Genomic DNA, 20,187 nt, shown 5'->3' with positions numbered 1-20,187 from the left:
CACCTTCAACATTAAGTGAGTTAGTATTAGTGCATGTGTTAAGCTCACCTTCAACATTAAGTGAATTAGTATTAGTGCATGTGTTAAGCTCACCTTCAACATTAAGTGAGTTAGTATTAGTGCATGTGTTAAGCTCACCTTCAACATTAAGTGAATTAATAGTGTTAGTGCATGTGTCGAGCTCACCTTCAACATTAAGTGTGTTAGTATTAATAGTGTTAGTGCATGTGTCGAGCTCACATGTGTTGAGCTCACCTGCTGTCTCCTCCTCCAGGTGCTGTTGCGGGCGCGGGCGGTGGAGACCCAGTGCTACGTGCTGGCGGCTGCCCAGGTGGGCCCTCACCACGCCAAGCGCTCCTCGTACGGGCACGCGCTGGCCGTGGACCCCTGGGGGACGGTGCTGTCGGACCTGGGGGCCACGGAATCGGGCCTGGCGCTGGTGGAGGTGGACCTGCAGAAGCTGAGGGACACACGCAGGGACATGCCAGTCCAACAGCACCGCAGGGAGGCAGACTACTACGGAAGCCTGGATACTGACTGAGATGGTGCTCAAGTCAATACTTCAATGCACTAAATTCACTTGTTAATTGGGCAGGAAGTAGGAAGTAGGGAGTGTGAGTCGGAGAAGGAGGGTAGTTGAGTGTGTGGTGTGTGTGTGTGTGTGTGTGTGTGTGTGTGTGTGTGTGTGTGTGTGTGTGACTGGACCAAGTCTGCTCTACTGTTTGACTCTGCTAGGTTTATTGGGCAGTGACTTTCCACACAGAAATGTCAATTATTTAATATATATACACAGTACCAGTCAAAGGTTTGGACACACCTTCTCATTCAATGGTTTTTCTTTATTTTTATGATTTTCTACATTGTAGATTGATACTGAAGACATCAAAACTATGGAAGAACACATATGGAATTATATAGTAAACAAAAAAGTGTTAAACAAACCAGAATATGTTTTAGATTTTAGATTCTTCAGAGTAGCCACCTTGCTTTGATGATGGCTTGCCCACTCTTGGCATTCTTCAAATCAGCTTCGTGAGGTAGTCCATGAAAAACCACTGGTACTGTGCATATATATTATACACGCATATGTCACAGCGACTGGTACTGTGCATATATATCTATACACGCATATGTCACAGCGACTGGTGCTGTACATATATATCATACACACATGTGTCACAGCCCGCTATCTGTTTCAATGTTGAGCTGCAAGCCTCCATATGTGAAGAATGCTAGACCAGAGGTACTGTGTTTCCCTAATGAAGTGTATAATGTGAAAATGAAATGCTTGTAATTAAACTGATGTGCTTTCCACGGATGGTGTTTATCAATGCCTGCTAACTTTTGTGTTTAATGTCTAAGTAGCCATCTTGGCCTCCAGTCTGTCCTCAAACAGTACAAATATTAAAAAGGTAATGAAACTTATGACCTATATGAAGCTCAAATAAATAAACTGAAAATGTCAGGGATAGAACATGAAGTAAGAGAATATGACCATATATATTTTAAATGATTACTTAGTTTAAGTTGGAAGCAGAAGGGGTTTATGTTTTACAGTGTTGACTACACATTCTTAGATTTGATTGTCTTTTTAGTCAATGAGAAACAGTCCAGTGTCCAACATCTGACCTCAACAGGTGAACGTAGCCAAAATGGTTAACGTCTCTCTTAGTTTAACAGCCGACTCCTTGAAAGCAACACCAGCCAGTTAAGCCTATTGCATAACACAGAAGTAATTAAAAAATATCTTATATTGGTGTCAAATCAACCGAGTTTTGCAACATTAAACATAAAAAATAAGACCACTCTGTCCTGGTTACAAACCCACCTTTTGACGTCCCAGACGGAAATAGATCACGGTCCCTCTGATGAATAATGATCAAGCGGTGCAATGATGAAGACTTCTTAAACACCTTTCTCTCCTCCTCGGCTGTCCCATTTGTTGACGGGGGGTTAGGGGTGGGCACGATACCGGAAGTTAACGTCATCGACACAAGACCCGATGATAGAAAAAAAAATATACAGCACCCGGAGGAGAATGTCAGATGTTTTTTGCGCGATGCTTTTCTTTTTCTCAAGAGAAGGATGATTTATACCATTTTGGGTGGACTAGCAGCATTGCAGAGGTAAGAGATTACCAAATGCGTCCGTTTGTTCTCTCAGAGGGGATGTTTTAGCATCAAGGCCAGCTGCTTTCCGTAGCTAGCCTACTGTACCAACATGCATTCATCCAGTATTCAGTTATAGAATGGGACCTGAAACTGCCGTTTCCAGGCTAATGCCATGGATAGAAGCATATATTTAAGTACAACCTCATTTTGTCACAAACATGCTACTCAGCGTGTTATTCCGCTAGCATTCAGTTGGAAAACCCAAGTGATAGAAACGTTTTATAATCGATTGCATGTTGTCCGATTTTCCCAATAAAGTGCACTGGGCCCAGTTATCCAGTGATGGGACCGGGAGACTCCAATGCTAAGGAGAGAACATTTTTGAAGAATGAATGCCTTGGGTCAAAAACGGCTTAACCTAGAAACTCCAAAAGCTGTTTTCCAGTTGCTTTGTTTTGTTAATTGCTTGCTTTTTCAAAAATACACATTATGTCTCAGCAAACCATAAAAGGGGGGCGGAGGCTTTTTGCCTTTGAAAACAGGAGAACCGCTGTATTTTTATTATATGTTTTTCTCTTCTGCCATTTACCCAAGATACTTCCATTCCACAACACCCCTTTATTCTGAACGTATTCTCTGCAACGTATGGTGTGCGAACGTGTGGTGTGTTCATTCCCATGGATCTCTTAACTATTTAGCATGCCGCAGGGTTCCGATAGCTACAGTGCACGTTTGGTCAAGAATGTATTCAGTGTGCTGTGAAAGTGTACGTACAAAAACGGTGCAGTGATCACAGGTTCGGGGTTAACGGTCTCACGGCACAACACACTTGATGAATGAGTATTCTGCACACTCCGCTGAGGAGCCTGTATTTGCATGCAAGTCATGGTGGTGGTGGAGGAGAAGAAGAATACGGCCTCTTTTAGGACTGGCGCCGCAAAGCGGAATATAGGCCTCGCCAGGAGACGTACCGTTTGGTCTCACGCAAAAAAACACGCCTGCGACTATGCGTGATGTCACTTTCGGGACAAGCCTGGCTAAAATCGTAAATTATTAAGTAGACTGGGATGGTTTGATTGCGGACCCGTAACATTCATTATTTTATCTCCCTGGCACTGCAGCTGCAAGCATGATGTGAGGGCTTGGAGATTACTTATTTATTTGCTTGTTTTATTTATTTATTTCACCAGTATTATCTGCTAAAGGCCCACAGAGTAGGCGTAGGCCAACGTCCAAAACCAAAAACAGTGACAGCGCCCTTCCCATTAGGGACAGGGGGGGGGGGGGGAGGAGTAATGTCAGTTCGTTAACTTGGTAAGAACTTTATGTTCCGGACGACACAGCTTGAGTCCCCCCCTCACCCTTTCTCTTTTTTTCACGCCCTTTCTCTCTGCAACACTGCACTCCCTACCGCGAGAAACTCTCGCTGTGCCAACTGACCTACATCCCAACCTCTTTAATGTGCTTCTAGAATCTAGATGTTTTAATGTAGCATTGCTTTAGCCTACACACACTTATGCAACTTATCCAACAGGAAGGACTACACAACACAAACCGTCACTTGCACCTCAAGGTTTGGACAGATTTGCTCCTTTGGTAAGGATCTCAGAACTGAATGATCCCCAGGGAAGTTCTTTTTAACCTTTGACTCTTACCCCAGGATGTGTCATATGTTCACAGAAGCTATGGATCATCTGTGTACTGGTCTGGTGACATGACCTTGTGGCCAGGGCCCATCTAAAACAGATGGAACAAAGAACTGGGATGGGCCTGAGGATATGTGTCTCTCTCATGTTATAGTAGTAAAGTAGGTTATGAGTGTTCCCCTGTTTAAAATATGAACAACTGAATTTCTCCAGTCCCCTAATATCACCCCATTCCCAATATCAAAATCACGAGGTCACAAGGACAAGCAAGCTCGGAAGCCAATACAAAAAAAGAATGCGGATTCATCACCAAGCAACAGTTTCCTTGACAATGCTTCCATGACAACCAAAGCAAGGAGGCACGGTGCCACGCTGGAAGTGGTGCAACACCGAGCTCATCTGTTGAGTTGGCACTTCTGTCCATTGCACTTCTTGTCCCTGTTTTTATTTCTGCTGTGCAGTGCCTGTTGTTAGTCTAACACTTAGTGATCCTGGTCATATGTAAGTGTGTGCAGGGACACCACAGGCTAGCGTGACCTTAATGGGCAGTGAAAAACACAGCATATGATGGCTTGTGTTTTCTTTTTCCCCCCTAGACTAGCCCTAAACACAAGGTATTTTAAACAGGGGAACGCTCATAACCTACTTTAATACTAGAACATGAGAGAGGCACATATCCTCGGGCCCATCCCAGATTTGAGTTCCATCTGTTTCTGATGGTCCTGGCCACAAGGTCATGTCACCAGACCAGTACACAGATGATCCATAGCGTCTGGCATGCTGTTCTCTCGCACAATACCACCAATAGTCTGCCTCTACCAGAGTGATGATGACGACCAGGCCCTGTGGTCCTTTATGTGTGTGTGTGTGTCTGGGCTATTTTTCTTAAGTGTGCTTCGCCCTTCTCTAACAGACACTGGATGCAGAGGGCATGTCATAATTAAATACTGGCCACTTGTAAGTAGACGGGGTGGCCGTGTCCAGAGTGAAATCTGATTTTTCTTTGTTTTGTAATGGAGTCCAGGGCAGGGTAGTAGAGTACGGAGGGTGACTGGGAAGTGCCCCCCCCCACACACACACACCCCCAGACCCCTCTTTCTCTTTTGATCTCCTCCTCCCCTCCTTTGTCTCATACTGGCTAACAACCCATCATCGCTTTCTCTCTCTCTCTCTCTCTCTGTTTCCTTTCACTGTTCTCTCTGTCTCTCCACCTTTCTTTTCCCCCCTCACCTTAACAGCCTGGCTCCACTGTTGCCATGGTGAGCATGGCATATCATGATGTGTCATACTGCATGTGTGATATCCTAGATATCCTGGACTGGCTGGAAAACTGCCTGTTGTAAAGTAGTCAATAAGCATCAATAGCAGGAGGCAAGGATGTGGTATTCAACATGTGTTCAGGCCCTTGGCTCTGATGTCTTATTCAACATGTGTTCAGGCCCTTGGCTCTGATGTGGTATTCAACATGTGTTCAGGCCCTTGGCTCTGATGTCTTATTCAACATGTGTTCAGGCCCTTGGCTCTGATGTGGTATTCAACATGTGTTCAGGCCCTTGGCTCTGATGTCTTATTCAACATGTGTTCAGGCCCTTGGCTCTGATGTCTTATTCAACATGTGTTCAGGCCCTTGGCTCTGATGTGGTATTCAATAGGGGTGGGGGAAAAAATCGATTTTTCGATTTCTCTCGATTCTCTTTAGAACGATTCTGTCTCGATTCAGAAAAGTTCATAATCGATTTTTTAATTAAAAAAAAAAAAATAATTTTTTTTTTTTTTTTTTTTTTTTTTTTTTTTACATATTCATTTTGTGTTGAAATGCAAGCTGCATCGATTATTGCATTGTTCATAGAAAGTCATAATTGTGACAAGGAAAAACTTTTTCTCTAATAAAAAAATAGATCTGTTGATTTATCAAACACAAAGTAGGAAGTGATTTGAGACTCTAAGTAGCAAATTCAAATGTTTTAAAAATTGAGATGCATCGATAACCGTTTTATCGGTTTAGAATTGATAATCGATAATCGGTTTAGAATCGAGAATCGGTTTAGAATCGAGAATCGGTTTAGAATCGAATCGTTGACCTCTGAATCGGAATCGAATCGAATCGTGAGGTGCCAAGAGATTCCCACCCCTAGTATTCAACATGTGTTCAGGCCCTTGGCTCTGATGTGGTATTCAACATGTGTTCAGGCCCTTGGCTCTGATGTGGTATTCAACATGTGTTCAGGCCCTTGGCTCTGATGTGGTATTCAACATGTGTTCAGGCCCTTGGCTCTGATGTGGTATTCAACATGTGTTCAGGCCCTTGGCTCTGATGTGGTATTCAACATGTGTTCAGGGCTCTGATGTGTTATATGTGTTCAGGCCCTTGGCTCTATTCAACATGTGTTCAGGCCCTTGGCTCTATTCAACATGTGTTCAGGCCCTTGGCTCTGATGTGCTATATGTGTTCAGGCCCTGGGCTCTGTAAAGCGCCTTGACACAATTGTATTGTTTTGGCTCTATATAAATAAAATTGAATGTGTAAGCACGTGTAGGATATATATATCTGTTCTGATGTTAGATTATTTGTATTCCTGTATGTCACCCTCAATATGGTTCATCCTCCATTCGTATTGACACACACACCTTATGTGCAGTTTAACTTGCATTGGCCCTGAGGCACTAGCCCGTTAGCTTGCGTTCCTTTCAGAAAACCGATGCGCTGATCGAATTTCACTGCCGATTGCCAGCCGCCGGCTCGGAAAAGAAGACGTTTATGGTATCATTCTTCTTCGTCTAGACAGAACTCTCGATTGGCCCAGATAGGCTGAGATGCCCAGGCAGCTGCCCCGTGCTCAGAGCCCAGAGTTGGCCAACAGAGTTAGCTGCTCGGCGTCAGCTGAAAAGAGTTTATGTGTGTGTGTTTGTGTGTTTTTCTTTTTAAGCGAGGGTAATGAATTTGATTTCTTTGCTTTAATCTGATAGAACAAGTGGTTTTTCATTGCTTGATCCCTCTCCGCTCTCTCTCTCTGTCTGTCTGTCTGTCTCGCTCTCTGTCTGTCTCTCTCTGTCCTTCTTGCTCCTTTCTCTTTATCTCACTCTCCTCGTTACAGTTGACTTTACATAAAAGATAAGTGGAAAATACGTTGGACACAAAAACAACAAGATTAATGTGTATTTATTTATTTATTAATTTACAACATTAAAGTGTAAAACAGAGGAAAATACCTCAAATAAAACTGAAATGGACCCAGATTGTTGCACAAGTATGCCTCATGCAGACGTCTGCCTCCGGGCTCACTTCATATGGTTAATGTCTTTTTAATAATTGACAACATTTGGACAGACAAGAGGTCAGCTGAGGAGAATCATGACCAGAGCTGCTGCATTGTGCTGATCTCTCTCTCTCTCTCTCTCTCTCTCACGCTCTCTTTCTTTCTCTCTCTCTCTCTCTCTCTCTCTCTCATTTTCTCTCTCTCTCTCTCTCTCTCTCGATCAAGTGATATTCCAGCGACGCGAGTGGAAATAGAAATGTGTACTTTTCTAAGGCTGTTTTATCCCCCCAGTGTTTTATCAGGAAATATGAACAAGACATGTGATTGTGATGCCTCACATGATACATCCACAAGAGAGAGAGGGAGAAGATGGAGAGAGGGAGAAGATGGAGAGAGGGAGAGGATGGAGAGAGGGAGAGGATAGATGGAAGGAAAGACATAAAAAGGGACAGTGTGAGTGAGTGATGCCAGCCCTCCCTAGCAGAAGCAGACATGCACCCCCCCACTTTACTTAAGTTGGTGTTGTTATCAGTTCACCCCTTATGCCCCCCTCACCCCTCAGTTCACCCCTGCAAACACCACCAACAGCCCAGCTGACACTGATAGAAGCTTGCCAACACACTAACTGGTGGCTTTGGGCAGTATAGCTGGCAAAGTCATGCGTGAGAAAGCTTTTCTTCCATTTTTGCAGGGTGTACCAGCCCGTTACACAGAACTACATAAGGCATATCCTGGATGGCTAGTGGGAAAGACACTGGTGTTTATCGGTCCTTCACATGACCATATGCTGTCAAAATGAATTTTGAGGACGGTACCAAAACTAGTTGCCTATAAAACCATACCTCAAAAAGTGTCACATTGTTGCATAGTGTTACTTTAACATGTTCCACACCCAAAATGTCAGTTAGGGCTACGGAAGAATGTAGCATTCATAAGTGACTGAGTTTCTCTGTCTTTGGCCGGTTGACTTGTTGACTTTGGCGTTGAAGTTGTGGTCAAGTGACCACATAACCATTGTTCAAGGGACCTTGATATCTACTATTCAATCTGTAGAAGTGGGACCTACAGTTTGATTCCACCTCCCCTAGGGGGCAGCACTTGTCGGAGCGTCATCTCTGCAGCAGCAGGCAGGCAGGTGTTAGAACAAGCCCACAGTTTTGGCTTCTCTGTTGCTACTCAGACCTGCTATACAGCAGAGATACCTGTGTGTGAGTGTGCCTTGCATTCCACATAAGGGGTACGTGTGTGTGTGTGTGTGTTTGTCTGTGTGTGTGTGTGTGTCGTGTGTGTGTGTGTTTTGTGTGACACTCTAGCTTCATTCTCAGCAGGGTTTCCTCATGTAAGATTCTGGACGCACTCTTTATGTGTGTGTGTGTGTGTGTGTGTATGCACGCACAGGGCACTGTGTAGCTAGATGGAGTCTTATGTGTGTGTGTGTGTGTGTGTGTGTAGCTAGATGGAGTCTTATGTGTGTGTGTGTGTGTGTGTGTGTGTGTGTGTGTGTGTAGCTAGATGGAGTCTTATGTGTGTGTGTGTGTGTGTGTAGCTAGATGGAGTCTGCGCAGCTGTGCACCCGAGGCTACTACAGGAACAGCTACAACAGCATCACCAGCGCCAGCAGCGACGAGGAGCTGCTGGATGGGGCCGGCGTCATCATGGACTTCCACACCACCGAGGACGACAGCTTGCTGGACGGGGACGCCTCCCCAGGTAGGGTGGCTCCTCCATTGGGCTAACCCCCTACCCCAGTCCCCTGCTCCGAGCCGGGCAAGGCCAAGCTGCTAGATCCTCATACTTTCAGCCTCCTGTCCTGTCCTGTCCATTTTTATTTTTGTTCATCGTTTTGTTCCATTTCGTTGATCCTTTGGTTGCCTTGGTGATGTGGAGGTGGCAGTCCCCATTCCTTAGTTTCTCATTGTTTTATCTTTGGGTTGTGATGGAATGGTGGTTGGAGAAAATCTTTTGTGGTCGTTGTCATTTCAGCTTTGGATGATCTACGTTCTGCCTTCATGCAGGTTTGGAGTCATTGCTTGGATACCTCTTTTTGTTTTTGGTGACAGTTGTTGCCATGACTCCCACCCTGCCTTTCACCTCCTCTAGCCACCCCTCCACCAACTTATAATAAACATCCTTCCACCTTCAAGAGCCTCCTGGAATGCTGTGCTGTAATCCCACTCTCCTATGTTCTTCATTTCATCCTCAAATTCATCTTTTTTTGTATTACTCTTACGTTGGACCAATGATCCTCTTCCCTTCATTTCACATCCTCCATTTCCCATAATGCAATGGAAGCTCTGGCTCTGTCTAGGCCTGGCTGTGGTGATCCCCCTTCCTTGGTTATCTGTGCCAAGGTTTCTGTTTGTGTATCATCACTGAATCATCAAATTAGACCAGTACATGCTATTTGAGGTAAACCAGTGTGTTGCACAGATTGTTGAGAAAGGATGTAAGTTATCAGTAAGAAAGAATGTAACTTTGGTTAGCCTCCTTGGCCATTTCTATTCAGGAAAGTGGCGTTCTTATGCTAAGCTAAGCTAAATGCTATTGTTAGGAGTCTGACCTTTGACTCTAAATGCCCGAAATGTCTTTGGGGAAGAGTGATGTCTTCCTGTCCTTTGGATCCTCGTATGTCCATTGTCATTTGACACCGAAGATCGGCTTTGTTATACACAGAAAACACACCCACATGTTCATCATAAGCTCATCAGAACATAAATCTTTTTCTTTGTGGCTTTTTACTCCTTTGGTATGAAGCATGCTCCCTCCGACTGTTCACAGACCTGTGTAATTTACATTCATACGTCTGTTTGGCCAATTATTTCTTGTTTCTTCTTTTGTTGTTTTGAGTGTGTGATGATGCACAGCCTTGTGCTACAAGTCAGTTTTTTCCCCCATCACATAGCAGCAATAATAAGAAGAACGCTTGACTGTGTGTGTGTGTGTGTGTGTGTGTGTGTGTGTGTGTGTGTGTGTGTGTGTGTGTGTCATCTACACTAAAAGGGTCTGTGCTCAGGATGGTTGTTTATGTATTCCATAAAGCCTAATAGCCTGTAGTTGTTTGCAGTTAGTAGCAGAGCTGAATAGCATCTAGGCGACACACAGAAGAGGACAACAAGAGAGAGCTGTTCTCCTCACACCCACCCCCCCACCCCCCTTATCTGGTCTCTCCTAGTCTCATTCACTGTCCTACCCAGTGCGTTGGTGCAACACAGGGCCTCTTGTGTGTGTGTGTGTTTGTGTCTGTCTGTGTGTGGGTTTGGGGGTGGGGGGTAGGGGGGCGTGGTTTCAGAGAGGGTCCATACTGCAGCGGTCTCAAAGCAACTGGCAGACATAGTGTTGCTGTCGACATGAAAACCAGACTGCTTTAGCTGATCTTACCATAAAGACCATCCATGTCCTGTCCCATTATACAGTAAACATGATTATAAGACAACATTGGGATTAAATGTGGACAAGACTGTGGAAGAACAGTTCTTACTCAATCAGTTAGGACATATGTCATTGGGATAACAACAGACCTCTCCACGTGTGTGTGTGTGTGTGTGTGTGTGTGTGTGTGTGTGTGTGTGTGTCTCCACACACATGTGGAGAGGTCTGTTGATATGCCACTGACATATTTCCTAACTGATAAGAGTTATATATATATATTTAAAGTCCACCACAGTGTTTGCCTGACTTACTATGGCCAAAAAGAGACTAAGGAGAGATAAAGTGGTTATCATGGCCTGAGATAAGCTATACTTTATGCTCTCATGTAATTGCAGGCTAACCGCTCTCTCACAATCTCTTTCTGTTTCTCTTGAACAGCACATGAATGCAGTCTTCCTGTCTCCTTGTCTGTGTATGTATGTGTGTGTTTTTGTTTGAGAGAGATAAATGAAGTGTGTGTGTGTGTGTGTGTGTGTGTGTTTGCGTTTGAGTGCGTAAATTCATTACTGACTTCATAATTCATGAGGTGCGAAGGCAGTGTTGTGTCGCTCGGAGACAAACTCCATTGTGTGGGTGTGGGCTATCTCAAACTGAGACGCTGCCAGCAAGGCCCCGAGCAGGACGGAGGGACGGAGGGACGGACCAACCCCACAGAGATATCAGGTTACGCTGCCATTCAGTAATCTGCGTCCAATCACAGGGCCTCATTCGTGCCGGGCGGTGCCGGTGGGGCAGCGTGGCATCGGGTGACCCACAACAAGGTGCCTCGGCGTCACACCCAGACACACTCGCGTTCGCGGACAGTAAACAAACGTTACATGTGGCAGGAGTGCTTGGAAGGTGGGATCTCTCCTGTTGTTTGGATAGAGGGTGGAGGAAGACTACACGGTGTGTTGGTGGGAACTGGCCAGATGGTGACAGATGTATAGGCACTGAGGTTGGTTTAGGAGGAGGGTTTAGGGCGAGTAGGGTGGCGGGGGGTGTTCAGGTACGTTAAGGTATATTTGATGACGTGGTGAAGTCCCAGTGACGTAAGGAGCGTGAAGACAGAAGATTCCAGAAAACCGGTTTGGTCATTAAGAACAGGTGCTTCAGGAAGTTACTTGAACAAGCAAGGAGTGCTCACCTCGTTCTTCCTGTGGATACATACGCCTGACAGCTGGAATTACCGGAGGAGCTATTTATACAATCTCGTATGAGTGTGTGAGAATGCGAGCGAGTCATGGTTGGGGCCTATTAGCACCTTGAAGAGGTGTAGAGTTTCAGAACTTGGGTAGTGCGCAAAAGCACCATGGCCGAGGAGGTGGATTTCATATCTTTGGGACTGAAGAGGACATTGATCCAGTGAGGGTCGATCAAAGCTGGAAAGGGATTGGCAACCACAAGGAGGAGTCAATGGGTGATATCATCAACAGTTACGGAACCGTCTTACAACTGAGCAAAAGGTATCAAGTTCAGATGAAGATTAATGGAGTGTGTGGGGGGTTTTTTTCCGAAGATTTTTTCTGAGTGTGTAAAATTTTATTTTATTTTATTATTTATGTATGTATGTCTGTCTGTCTGGTAATGTATAGGTTTCAGGAAAAAGGCTAACTTTTAAAACCAGACCAGTTTTACCACTGCACATAGCAGTGAACGTTGATGTGTGTAGTTTTTGTATAATTGCCAATGGTAATATTTATATGACTCTGACAAATGAAGAAGCAGAAGTTTCATAGAAGTTCTTCGTTGTCACTCATTCTCAGCTGGTGTGAAAAACAGCTGTAGCCCTGGCAGAACAGTAGTTGGAGCACTTGTATAAAATACACAGCAACCACTCTGATCAGTTAGCTTGAGCGCTAACAACCACTCTGATCCGTTAGCTTGAGTGCTAACAACCACTCTGATCAGTTAGCTTGAGTGCTAACAACCACTCTGATCAGTTAGCTTGAGGGCTAACAACCACTCTGATCCGTTAGCTTGAGGGCTAACCTTCTCAGTTCAGCACAAGCACAGGCATGACTGAAATGCTCACTGCTGTCTGGGATCTCAGATAAGATAAGATGCTTGAGTATTTACTGTGTTAGCAATGACTATTTATCAAGTGTAGGTGATAAGACTAACTTCAGGTTGGTTGTTCAGCACAAACAATACTTAAAATGGAAGTACATAGTATAATTACAGAGGAGTGAAAATGCTTAAAAACAGCAGTTATCATTGGGTTGTTTCTGCAGAATTGGTGTGTGTGTGTGTGTGTGTATATATATATATATATATATATATATATATATTGAATTATAGGAAGGTAGTCTCTGATTGCCACATGGAGATGTAATCAGGATTTTGAATCATTTGCGTGCTTGTTTGAGAATAAACGAGTTGAGGTTAACTCTTTGCCGGTTAATGATAGTGGCAGTAGAACTTCTTTGGTGGGAGAGGGGCAGAAAAAAGTGCACACCACTATTGAGCCTTCACAATTCAACATAACATCGATGAAGGAAGATGCCTGCTTGAAAACCCCAGTCAAATGCTCACGAAGGCAGCTTTGTTGTTGTTGTATCCTGCTGCTCAGAGTCTATGGTTGGGCAGTCATGTTGTTGTGTTCAGCCGTTGTGGGCCACAGACAGCGCATGTTGTACTGTGAAGGAGGGCCTTTACGGATCCCGGGTACAACAGCTGTCTCCAGCCAGTTGTTTTTGTTGTGTCCTGCTGGTCAGGATCTATGGTTGGGCTGTTGATATACTGGTTAGACAGCTCAGTGTGAGTACTTTCATGTGGCAGTGGGAGGATTGGCCAGTGTGGGAAGTACCCAACCAAGGAATTTAACATTGTCCTGTCTGTAACAAAAACAAAAAAAAAAAAATGTGTAACCAGCGGGGCTAACAGGAAACACATGATCCTGAAAGGTTTAACACGTATAATAATATATATACGTGTGCCCATATTCATATCCCCAAAGCCAAACAACATCCCTCAGTGAAGACGCCTTTAATATGGAGACACCCCTCAGTGTAGAGGCCTTTAATATGGAGACACCCCTCATTGTAGAGGCCTTTAATATGGAGACACCCCTCAGTGTAGAGGTCTTTAATATGGAGACACCCCTCATTGTAGAGGCCTTTAATATGGAGACACCCCTCAGTGTAGAGGCCTTTAATATGGAGACACCCCTCAGTGTATGAGGCCTTTAAATATGGAAGACATACTCCTGTCGGCTTTCTGCCTAACTCTGTTGGGTATGTGCAGTTGCCAACCGCCTTAATCATGCCTTAATACTGGAGCACCCTCCGTGGTGTATAAAGAGGCCTTTAATATGGGAGACAACCCCTCATCGTGTATAAAGAGGCCTTTAATATGGGAGGGACACCCTCGTGTGTATAAAGAGGCCTTTAATATGGAGACAGCCCCTCAGTGTGTAATAAGGTGCCTTGTAATGTGGAGACACCCCCTCAGTGTGTCATAAAGAGGCCTTTAATATGGAGACAAAGCGCCACCTCAGTGTGTATAAGAGCCTTTAATAGTGGGGCCCTAGTGTGTATAAAGAGGCTTAGTGTGTATAAAGAGGCCTTTAATATGGAGACACCCCTCAGTGTGTATAAAGAGGCCTTTAATATGGAGACACCCCTCAGTGTGTATAAAGAGGCCTTTAATATGGAGACACCCCTCAGTGTGTATAAAGAGGCCTTTAATATGGAGACATAGTCCTTCGCTTTCTGCCTAATCTGTTGGTATGCAGTTGCCAACCCCTTAATCATTCTTGAATCAATGCACAAATCTTCTTAAGATTGCCTTGAGAAAACCACACAAAATACAGGGTGTCAGTTTCATAGTGTGAAGAATGACCTAGCATGCACTTAGTTGAAGTGTGGAAGGTACCAGCGGCAGAGAAGGAGTTGGAGGCATTTTTATACACTAGCTGTGGTTGTAAGTCTTTCTGTGGTTTTAGTAGTTGTAATATCCACTGTGATTAGGTATGAACGACGGTGTGTAACTCGGGTAAAACATGTTTCAGCATGAATTACTTTATGATTCAGTAGTCAGCGTTATTTTTGGAAAGACCTGCCTCTGTGTGACTGTGTGTGTGTGTATACTCATGCTGACAGGTGGATGGGGACAGGTGCAACCACACATTCTCAGTATTCTCAGCCACACAAACAAAATAGACTTTGTAGCCTAGTGCACCACTACTTCTCTCTCCCTGACAGACACACACACACTCTCTCTCAGTCTTTGTCTCACTCTCACACACACACTCTCTCTCTCTTTCTCTCTCAGGCATGCACATACTGTTCTTTCTGGTTCAGTGAGCACAGCCACTGAAGAGATTAAATGAATACAGTCTCACCCCAAGGTTGCACGGTGTACATTGTTCACACAGCTCTCTCCTACCTCACATAAACTGGGATGTGGGGTTTAATAGAGAGAGTTAGTGATCTCCTACCTCACTAAACAGGGATGTGGGGTTTAATAGAGACAGTTAGTGATCTCCTACCTCACATAAACAGGGATATGGGGTTTAATAGACACAGTTAGTGGTGTGGTAGATAGATATAGTTGCTATTGTCTCTCGTGACTGATGTGAAAACCACACAGGCAGCAGACTGTGGTCTCTCAGGTGTCTGAATGAGAGCATTCATGTCATTTTGCTCAAATCAAATTAATCGTGGGTTTATGTTCTTAGTGCACAGTTCAGATGGCTAAAGATGTAATATACACAGTTGCTGTGGTGCGCTTAATAAAGTGTGTATGCGGTTGTGTGTTTGTGTCCGCGTTCCCCATCCCGCTCGTGACTGCTGTTACCGAGCCCCTGCCACAGAGGCTGTCTCCCGTTTGAGCTTTAAATGGACTGTTCCATACATGAGCTGTTTGCTGCCATCCTCCTGCTTCAGCTCCAGATCCCCCCTGCCCTGCCGCAAGTGAGATCTTCCTCTGGGCTCGACTGTTGCTAGTGGCAACCGAACTGCCCTCCCTCCCTCCGTCCTTCCTTTCCTCTTCTCTCTCCCTCTCTCTTGATCGTCTTTTCTGCGATGACATCATCCGCCTCAGAGCGGTCAGCTGCTGCAGGAGAGAGAGAGAGAGAGAATGAGAGCAAGTGCAACAGCGCGAGCGAAGGTGGCGCGCGCACTCACTTATATTTGCACAGACAGATACACACACACACACGCACGTACATACACACACGCTCTCACACATTCGCTTACATTCACACTCACACACGCAGATAGATACACACTGCGAGGGCCTTACTCGGATGATAATAAATATGGCAGCCGCTCTCGTCAGATCTCCAGAGCCTGAATCTGCGCTATCGTTAGCATAGCCTTCATAGCATAGGTTAATTAAGCGTAGAGCGCTTGCTAGCTCGAGCACAGCGCAACACCGCACGTTTACCATGGAGGAGCTGTCGGAGGACCTCTACCTCCCCTACGACGGGGGAGGGGATACCATTCCCTTGCAAGAGCTGCCGAAAAGAGGTACGACACACATTCCAGCGCTCACCCCCGAGAACCTCCGTTTGTATTCTCTACTTCTCCCTTCTCTCCACCCCCCACTGCGCGCGTTTTCTACGGATGAATGGAGCTCGTAGCCCTACATCCTCTTTCTTACTCCGGCCCAGTGCTATATGTGATATTCGTGTGGTTGTGTGATGTGGGATATCCACACGATTTAGGATGGGGCGGTATAATGGTTATCTGTACAGGGAATTATTGTCACTGCGTGGGTGAATATGTCGTCCGGTAGTCTGCCAACCGTGACTCGACACGGGCTGTTCTTCTATTCCGTAGATTATTAATCTTCACTGTATTTAACTCATGCGCGCGCCTGCCCGCGTGTGTGTTTAGCGTTGATGTTTGTGTGCGTGCGTGCGGGCGTGTGTTCGTCATCAGTCTCTCTTGTGTGTGTGTGTGTGTGTGTGTGTGTGTGTGTGTGTGTGTGTACATTGAGGTGCTATCTGCACAGAAGAGCCTTGCTCATCCCAGCGCAAAGGACTGTGACTGTTCGAGTGGGTGGATGCGTTTGCGTTCTGTGTGTCAGGGAAGCCTCCATCTTCTCCCTGGAGAAAATATGGCAGGTGTGTGTGTGTGTGGGGGGGGGGGGCTTTGGGGAAACCACTTGTTCCAGATGTTGAGCTGGCTCGCCTTTAGGTTTGTCTGGCGTGCATAATTGTTTGCAGTCTCAACAGGAAAGACTCATTGATCCCATCCAAGACCCTCCCACATTTTCAGGGTCTTTTCCCAGACCCTGAATAGCTACAACATAGCTCATGGGCATCTTGAACATGCTTACAATGTAGGTCTTTACAATCATTTTCGAATGTAAGAAAATCAACTTGGCAGCTGAGATTCAGATGCCCCTTTTACATAAACATTTATATATTGTATGTTGTTGTTAAAAAAACAAAACAACAATGCCTAAGCCCCCCCCACACACACACACAAACACACACACACACACACTAAGTGGTATACACATCCTACTTGAAAGTTATTTGGGCCTGCCTATTAATACTGTCCCATATCCAAATATTTACTGTTCACACACTATCCTCTATATCCTTTCCCATGTCTGTCCTGATAGGGGTTCTTTTGGTCAAGTTTTAACACTAGTTTAACTAGCTACTTCAGCAGCAAGCTCCTTCATCATACACAGTAAACCCCAAGTTTGAAGTCTAAGCTCACTAGGTTAAGTGTGTGTGTGTGTGTGTGTGTGTGTGTGTGTGTGTGTGTGTGTGTGCATGATTACCTCAAAGAGCCACGAATTCAAGACCTGAAACGGCTGTGCTACTGTCAACACACGGCTTTGTTCTCTCTGTCAATGAATTGCGAAGGTCTCTCTTACTTCCTGTCCGATAGTATCTGTCCCTGAGGTGAGAACCTAAGCTCTCCAGAACCGTGTGTGTGTGTGTGTGTCCCGTTATATACCTTGCTAATCTGTAACAGGCTAGTGCCCCAGTTATAGGTGAGGGAATGTGTGTAAACATTTGTCTGATAATACGATCCGCTTTGAATATCTTTGAGATCATTTAGACAAACTCACTCTTGGTGTTGGTATTGGTGAGGAAAGTTAAACACTAACATTTCACACACACTCACACACACTCACACACACACACACACACACACACACACACACACAAAGAGTTGTCCTTAATGTGACCTTATGATGACCCTCATTGATCAGGTTAATCAATCTCCACCCATTAGTGATAGTGGCTAACCCACAAACACACTCACACACATACACACACACACTACATGTTTTACACGTATCAAACACACACACACACATGTTTTACACGTATCAAACACACATATTTATTTTGCATTAGCGGTTGGCAGGGTGTGTTGTGCAACACTTCATGACGCTGCCTATTTACAGTGCTAACATGACTATGCAGAACCGTGTCCTATGGCAACATGGGTCACATGATTGTGTGTGTGTGTGTGTGTGTGTGTGTGTGTGTGTGTGTGTGGGGAACACCACTTCCTGGAAGAAAATAATGCTATTCTAAGCGTCTCCGAGCTAAGGAAGCAAAAAAGCTTATTGTGAGTGTTTTAACAGGCCATGGCAGACTCGGCAAATGCATGTTTTTTATAACAGTATTGAGCTGAACACATTTACAGCCTTCCCTTAGGGTTCGTTCTTTCTTTCTTACTTTCTTAATTATTATTATTTTTATTTTTTTCCTTTCTGTTTTGCATACCCTCTTCAGGCCTAGTTCCTCTGCTGTGGATACTCTTAGCATGCGCAAGTGAAGTTAGCTGTAGGCTCAAGCTCTCTCTCTCTCTCTCTCTGTGTGTGTGTGTGTGTGCGTGCTGGCCACTGCTCTGTCTGTGTGTGTGTGTGTGTGTGTGTGTGTGCGTGCTGGCCACTGGTGTGTGTGTGTGTGTGTGTGTGTGTGTGTGTGTGTGTGTGTGTGTGTGTGCTGGCTGGCCACTGCTCTGTGTGTGTGTGTGTGTGTGTGTGTGTGTGTGTGTGTGTGTGTGCTGGCCACTGCTCTGTGTGTGTCAACAGCTATCAAGATCATTATATTCCGCCCTCAGAGCTTGCAGTGGGGCAGTGGAGCAGTGGGGCAGGATCAGAGATCAGGTACCCTTGCAGTGGGGCAGAGGGGCAGGATCAGAGCTCAGGTACCCTTGCAGTGGGGCAGAGGGGCAGGATCAGAGATCAGGTACCCTTGCAGTGGGGCAGAGGGGCAGGATCAGAGATCAGGTACCCTTGCAGTGGGGCAGAGGGGCAGGATCAGAGATCAGGTACCCTTGCAGAGGGGCAGAGGGGCAGAGCTCAGGTACCCTTGCAGTGGAGCAGAGGCCCTGGCTGATGTTTTTATTTTATGTAAGTGGCAGCAGGAGGGGACGGGCTTCTGTGTTCTTGGGTTTATCAGCTTTGGGGCCACCAGGCCACCGTAACGCTCAGGGCTTATGCTGACTAAGCCCCCACACACACACACACACACACACACACACACTTGAAAGTTATTTGCAGGCATGTATCTCTGAACAGTCTGTGTGTGTGTAAGAGAGGTGGAGAGAGAGAAAGAGAGAGAGAGGTAGAGCGAGAGGAAGAGGTAGAGGGAGAGGAAGGTGGAGAGTTGATGTATGAGCACCTGACACAGATCTGATGAAATGCATTAGAGTCAAGAATCCATGAAGCAGCTGTGCTCCTCCTTCCCCGCTGTCTGTCTATCTCTCAGTCTGTGCCTCTCCTCTAGCAGTGAGTCTCCCTATCCCCCTCCCCAGTCTGTGCTTCTCCCTATCCCCCTCCCCTCTGTCTGTGAGTGTCCCTATCCCCCTCCCCAGTCTGTGAGTCTCCCTATCCCCCTCCCCAGTCTGTGAGTGTCCCTATCCCCCTCCCCAGTCTGTGAGTCTCCCTATCCCCCTCCCCAGTCTGTGAGTCTCCCCAGTCTGTGAGTGTCCCTATCCCCCTCCCCAGTCTGTGAGTCTCCCCAGTCTGTGAGTGTCCCTATCCCCCTCCCCAGTCTGTGAGTCTCCCTATCCCCCTCCCCTGTCTGTGAGTCTCCCCAGTCTGTGAGTGTCCCTATCCCCCTCCCCTGTCTGTGAGTCTCCATTGAGTCTCCCTATCCCCCTCCCCAGTCTGTGAGTCTCCCCAGTCTGTGAGTGTCCCGATCCCCCTCCCCTGTCTGTGAGTCTCCATTGAGTCTCCCTATCCCCCTCCCCAGTCTGTGAGTCTCCATTGAGTCTCCCTATCCCCCTCCCCTGTCTGTAAGTCTCCCTATCCCCCTCCCCAGTCTGTGAGTCTCCCCTGTCTGTGAGTCTCCCTATCCCCCTCCCCAGTCTGTGAGTCTCCCCTGTCTGTGAGTCTCCCTATCTCTCAGTCTGTGAGTCTCCATATCCCCCTCCCCTCTGTCTGTTCTGCTCTCAGTTTGACTATACTCTCACTGGTTACTACTAAAAGACTATCGTCTCACTGGTTTCTTACTTCTTTATTTCTGACATAGACACACGTGCAACCCCTACATCCTCTCCACACACACACACACACAAACACAATATTATTTTAAAAAAATATATTATGAATTTGAGTAATATTTCATTGTCTAAAAGGAAATAAAGAATAGCTCTAGATTTTCTTTTCTCTCTTCAGCATGTCACAGTGCAGTGTTACAGAGGAAGACTTCAGAGCTCTTGCATCAGCACTGAGATCTCTCTCTCTCTCACACACACACACACACACACACACACACACAGCCATAGTCAGCATAAGTCTAATCTGCATCCAGCCCACTCTGTCCTGCTCTGAGTC

At 45.7% G+C, this 20,187-nt stretch overlaps 1 protein-coding gene across 7 annotated transcripts in view; it reads left to right on the top strand.

Moving 5' to 3' along the window:
* The first annotated feature begins 1,971 nt into the window (after positions 1-1,971).
* Positions 1,972-20,187, top strand: part of clcn3 (chloride channel 3) — a 46,777-nt gene continuing 28,561 nt past the window's right edge. For 2 of the 7 annotated variants that reach the window (XM_031584500.2, XM_031584499.1), the window contains exons 1-2: positions 1,973-2,126; positions 8,561-8,724. In XM_031584500.2, coding sequence (XP_031440360.1) covers positions 8,565-8,724 — 160 coding nt within the window. In that variant the 5' untranslated portion in view covers positions 1,973-2,126; positions 8,561-8,564. Of the gene's footprint in view, positions 2,127-8,560; positions 8,725-11,218; positions 11,889-15,438; positions 15,897-20,187 lie in introns of those variants that run through there. The other 5 variants (XM_031584497.2, XM_031584502.2, XM_031584501.2 and 2 more) reach the window with 5 other exon arrangements.

This window comes from Clupea harengus, chromosome 18, assembly GCF_900700415.2.
Source record: "Clupea harengus chromosome 18, Ch_v2.0.2, whole genome shotgun sequence".
NCBI lineage: Eukaryota > Metazoa > Chordata > Actinopteri > Clupeiformes > Clupeidae > Clupea > Clupea harengus.
Note: the sequence above shows the minus strand (reverse complement) of the source record. Positions and strands in the feature narration are given on the sequence as shown.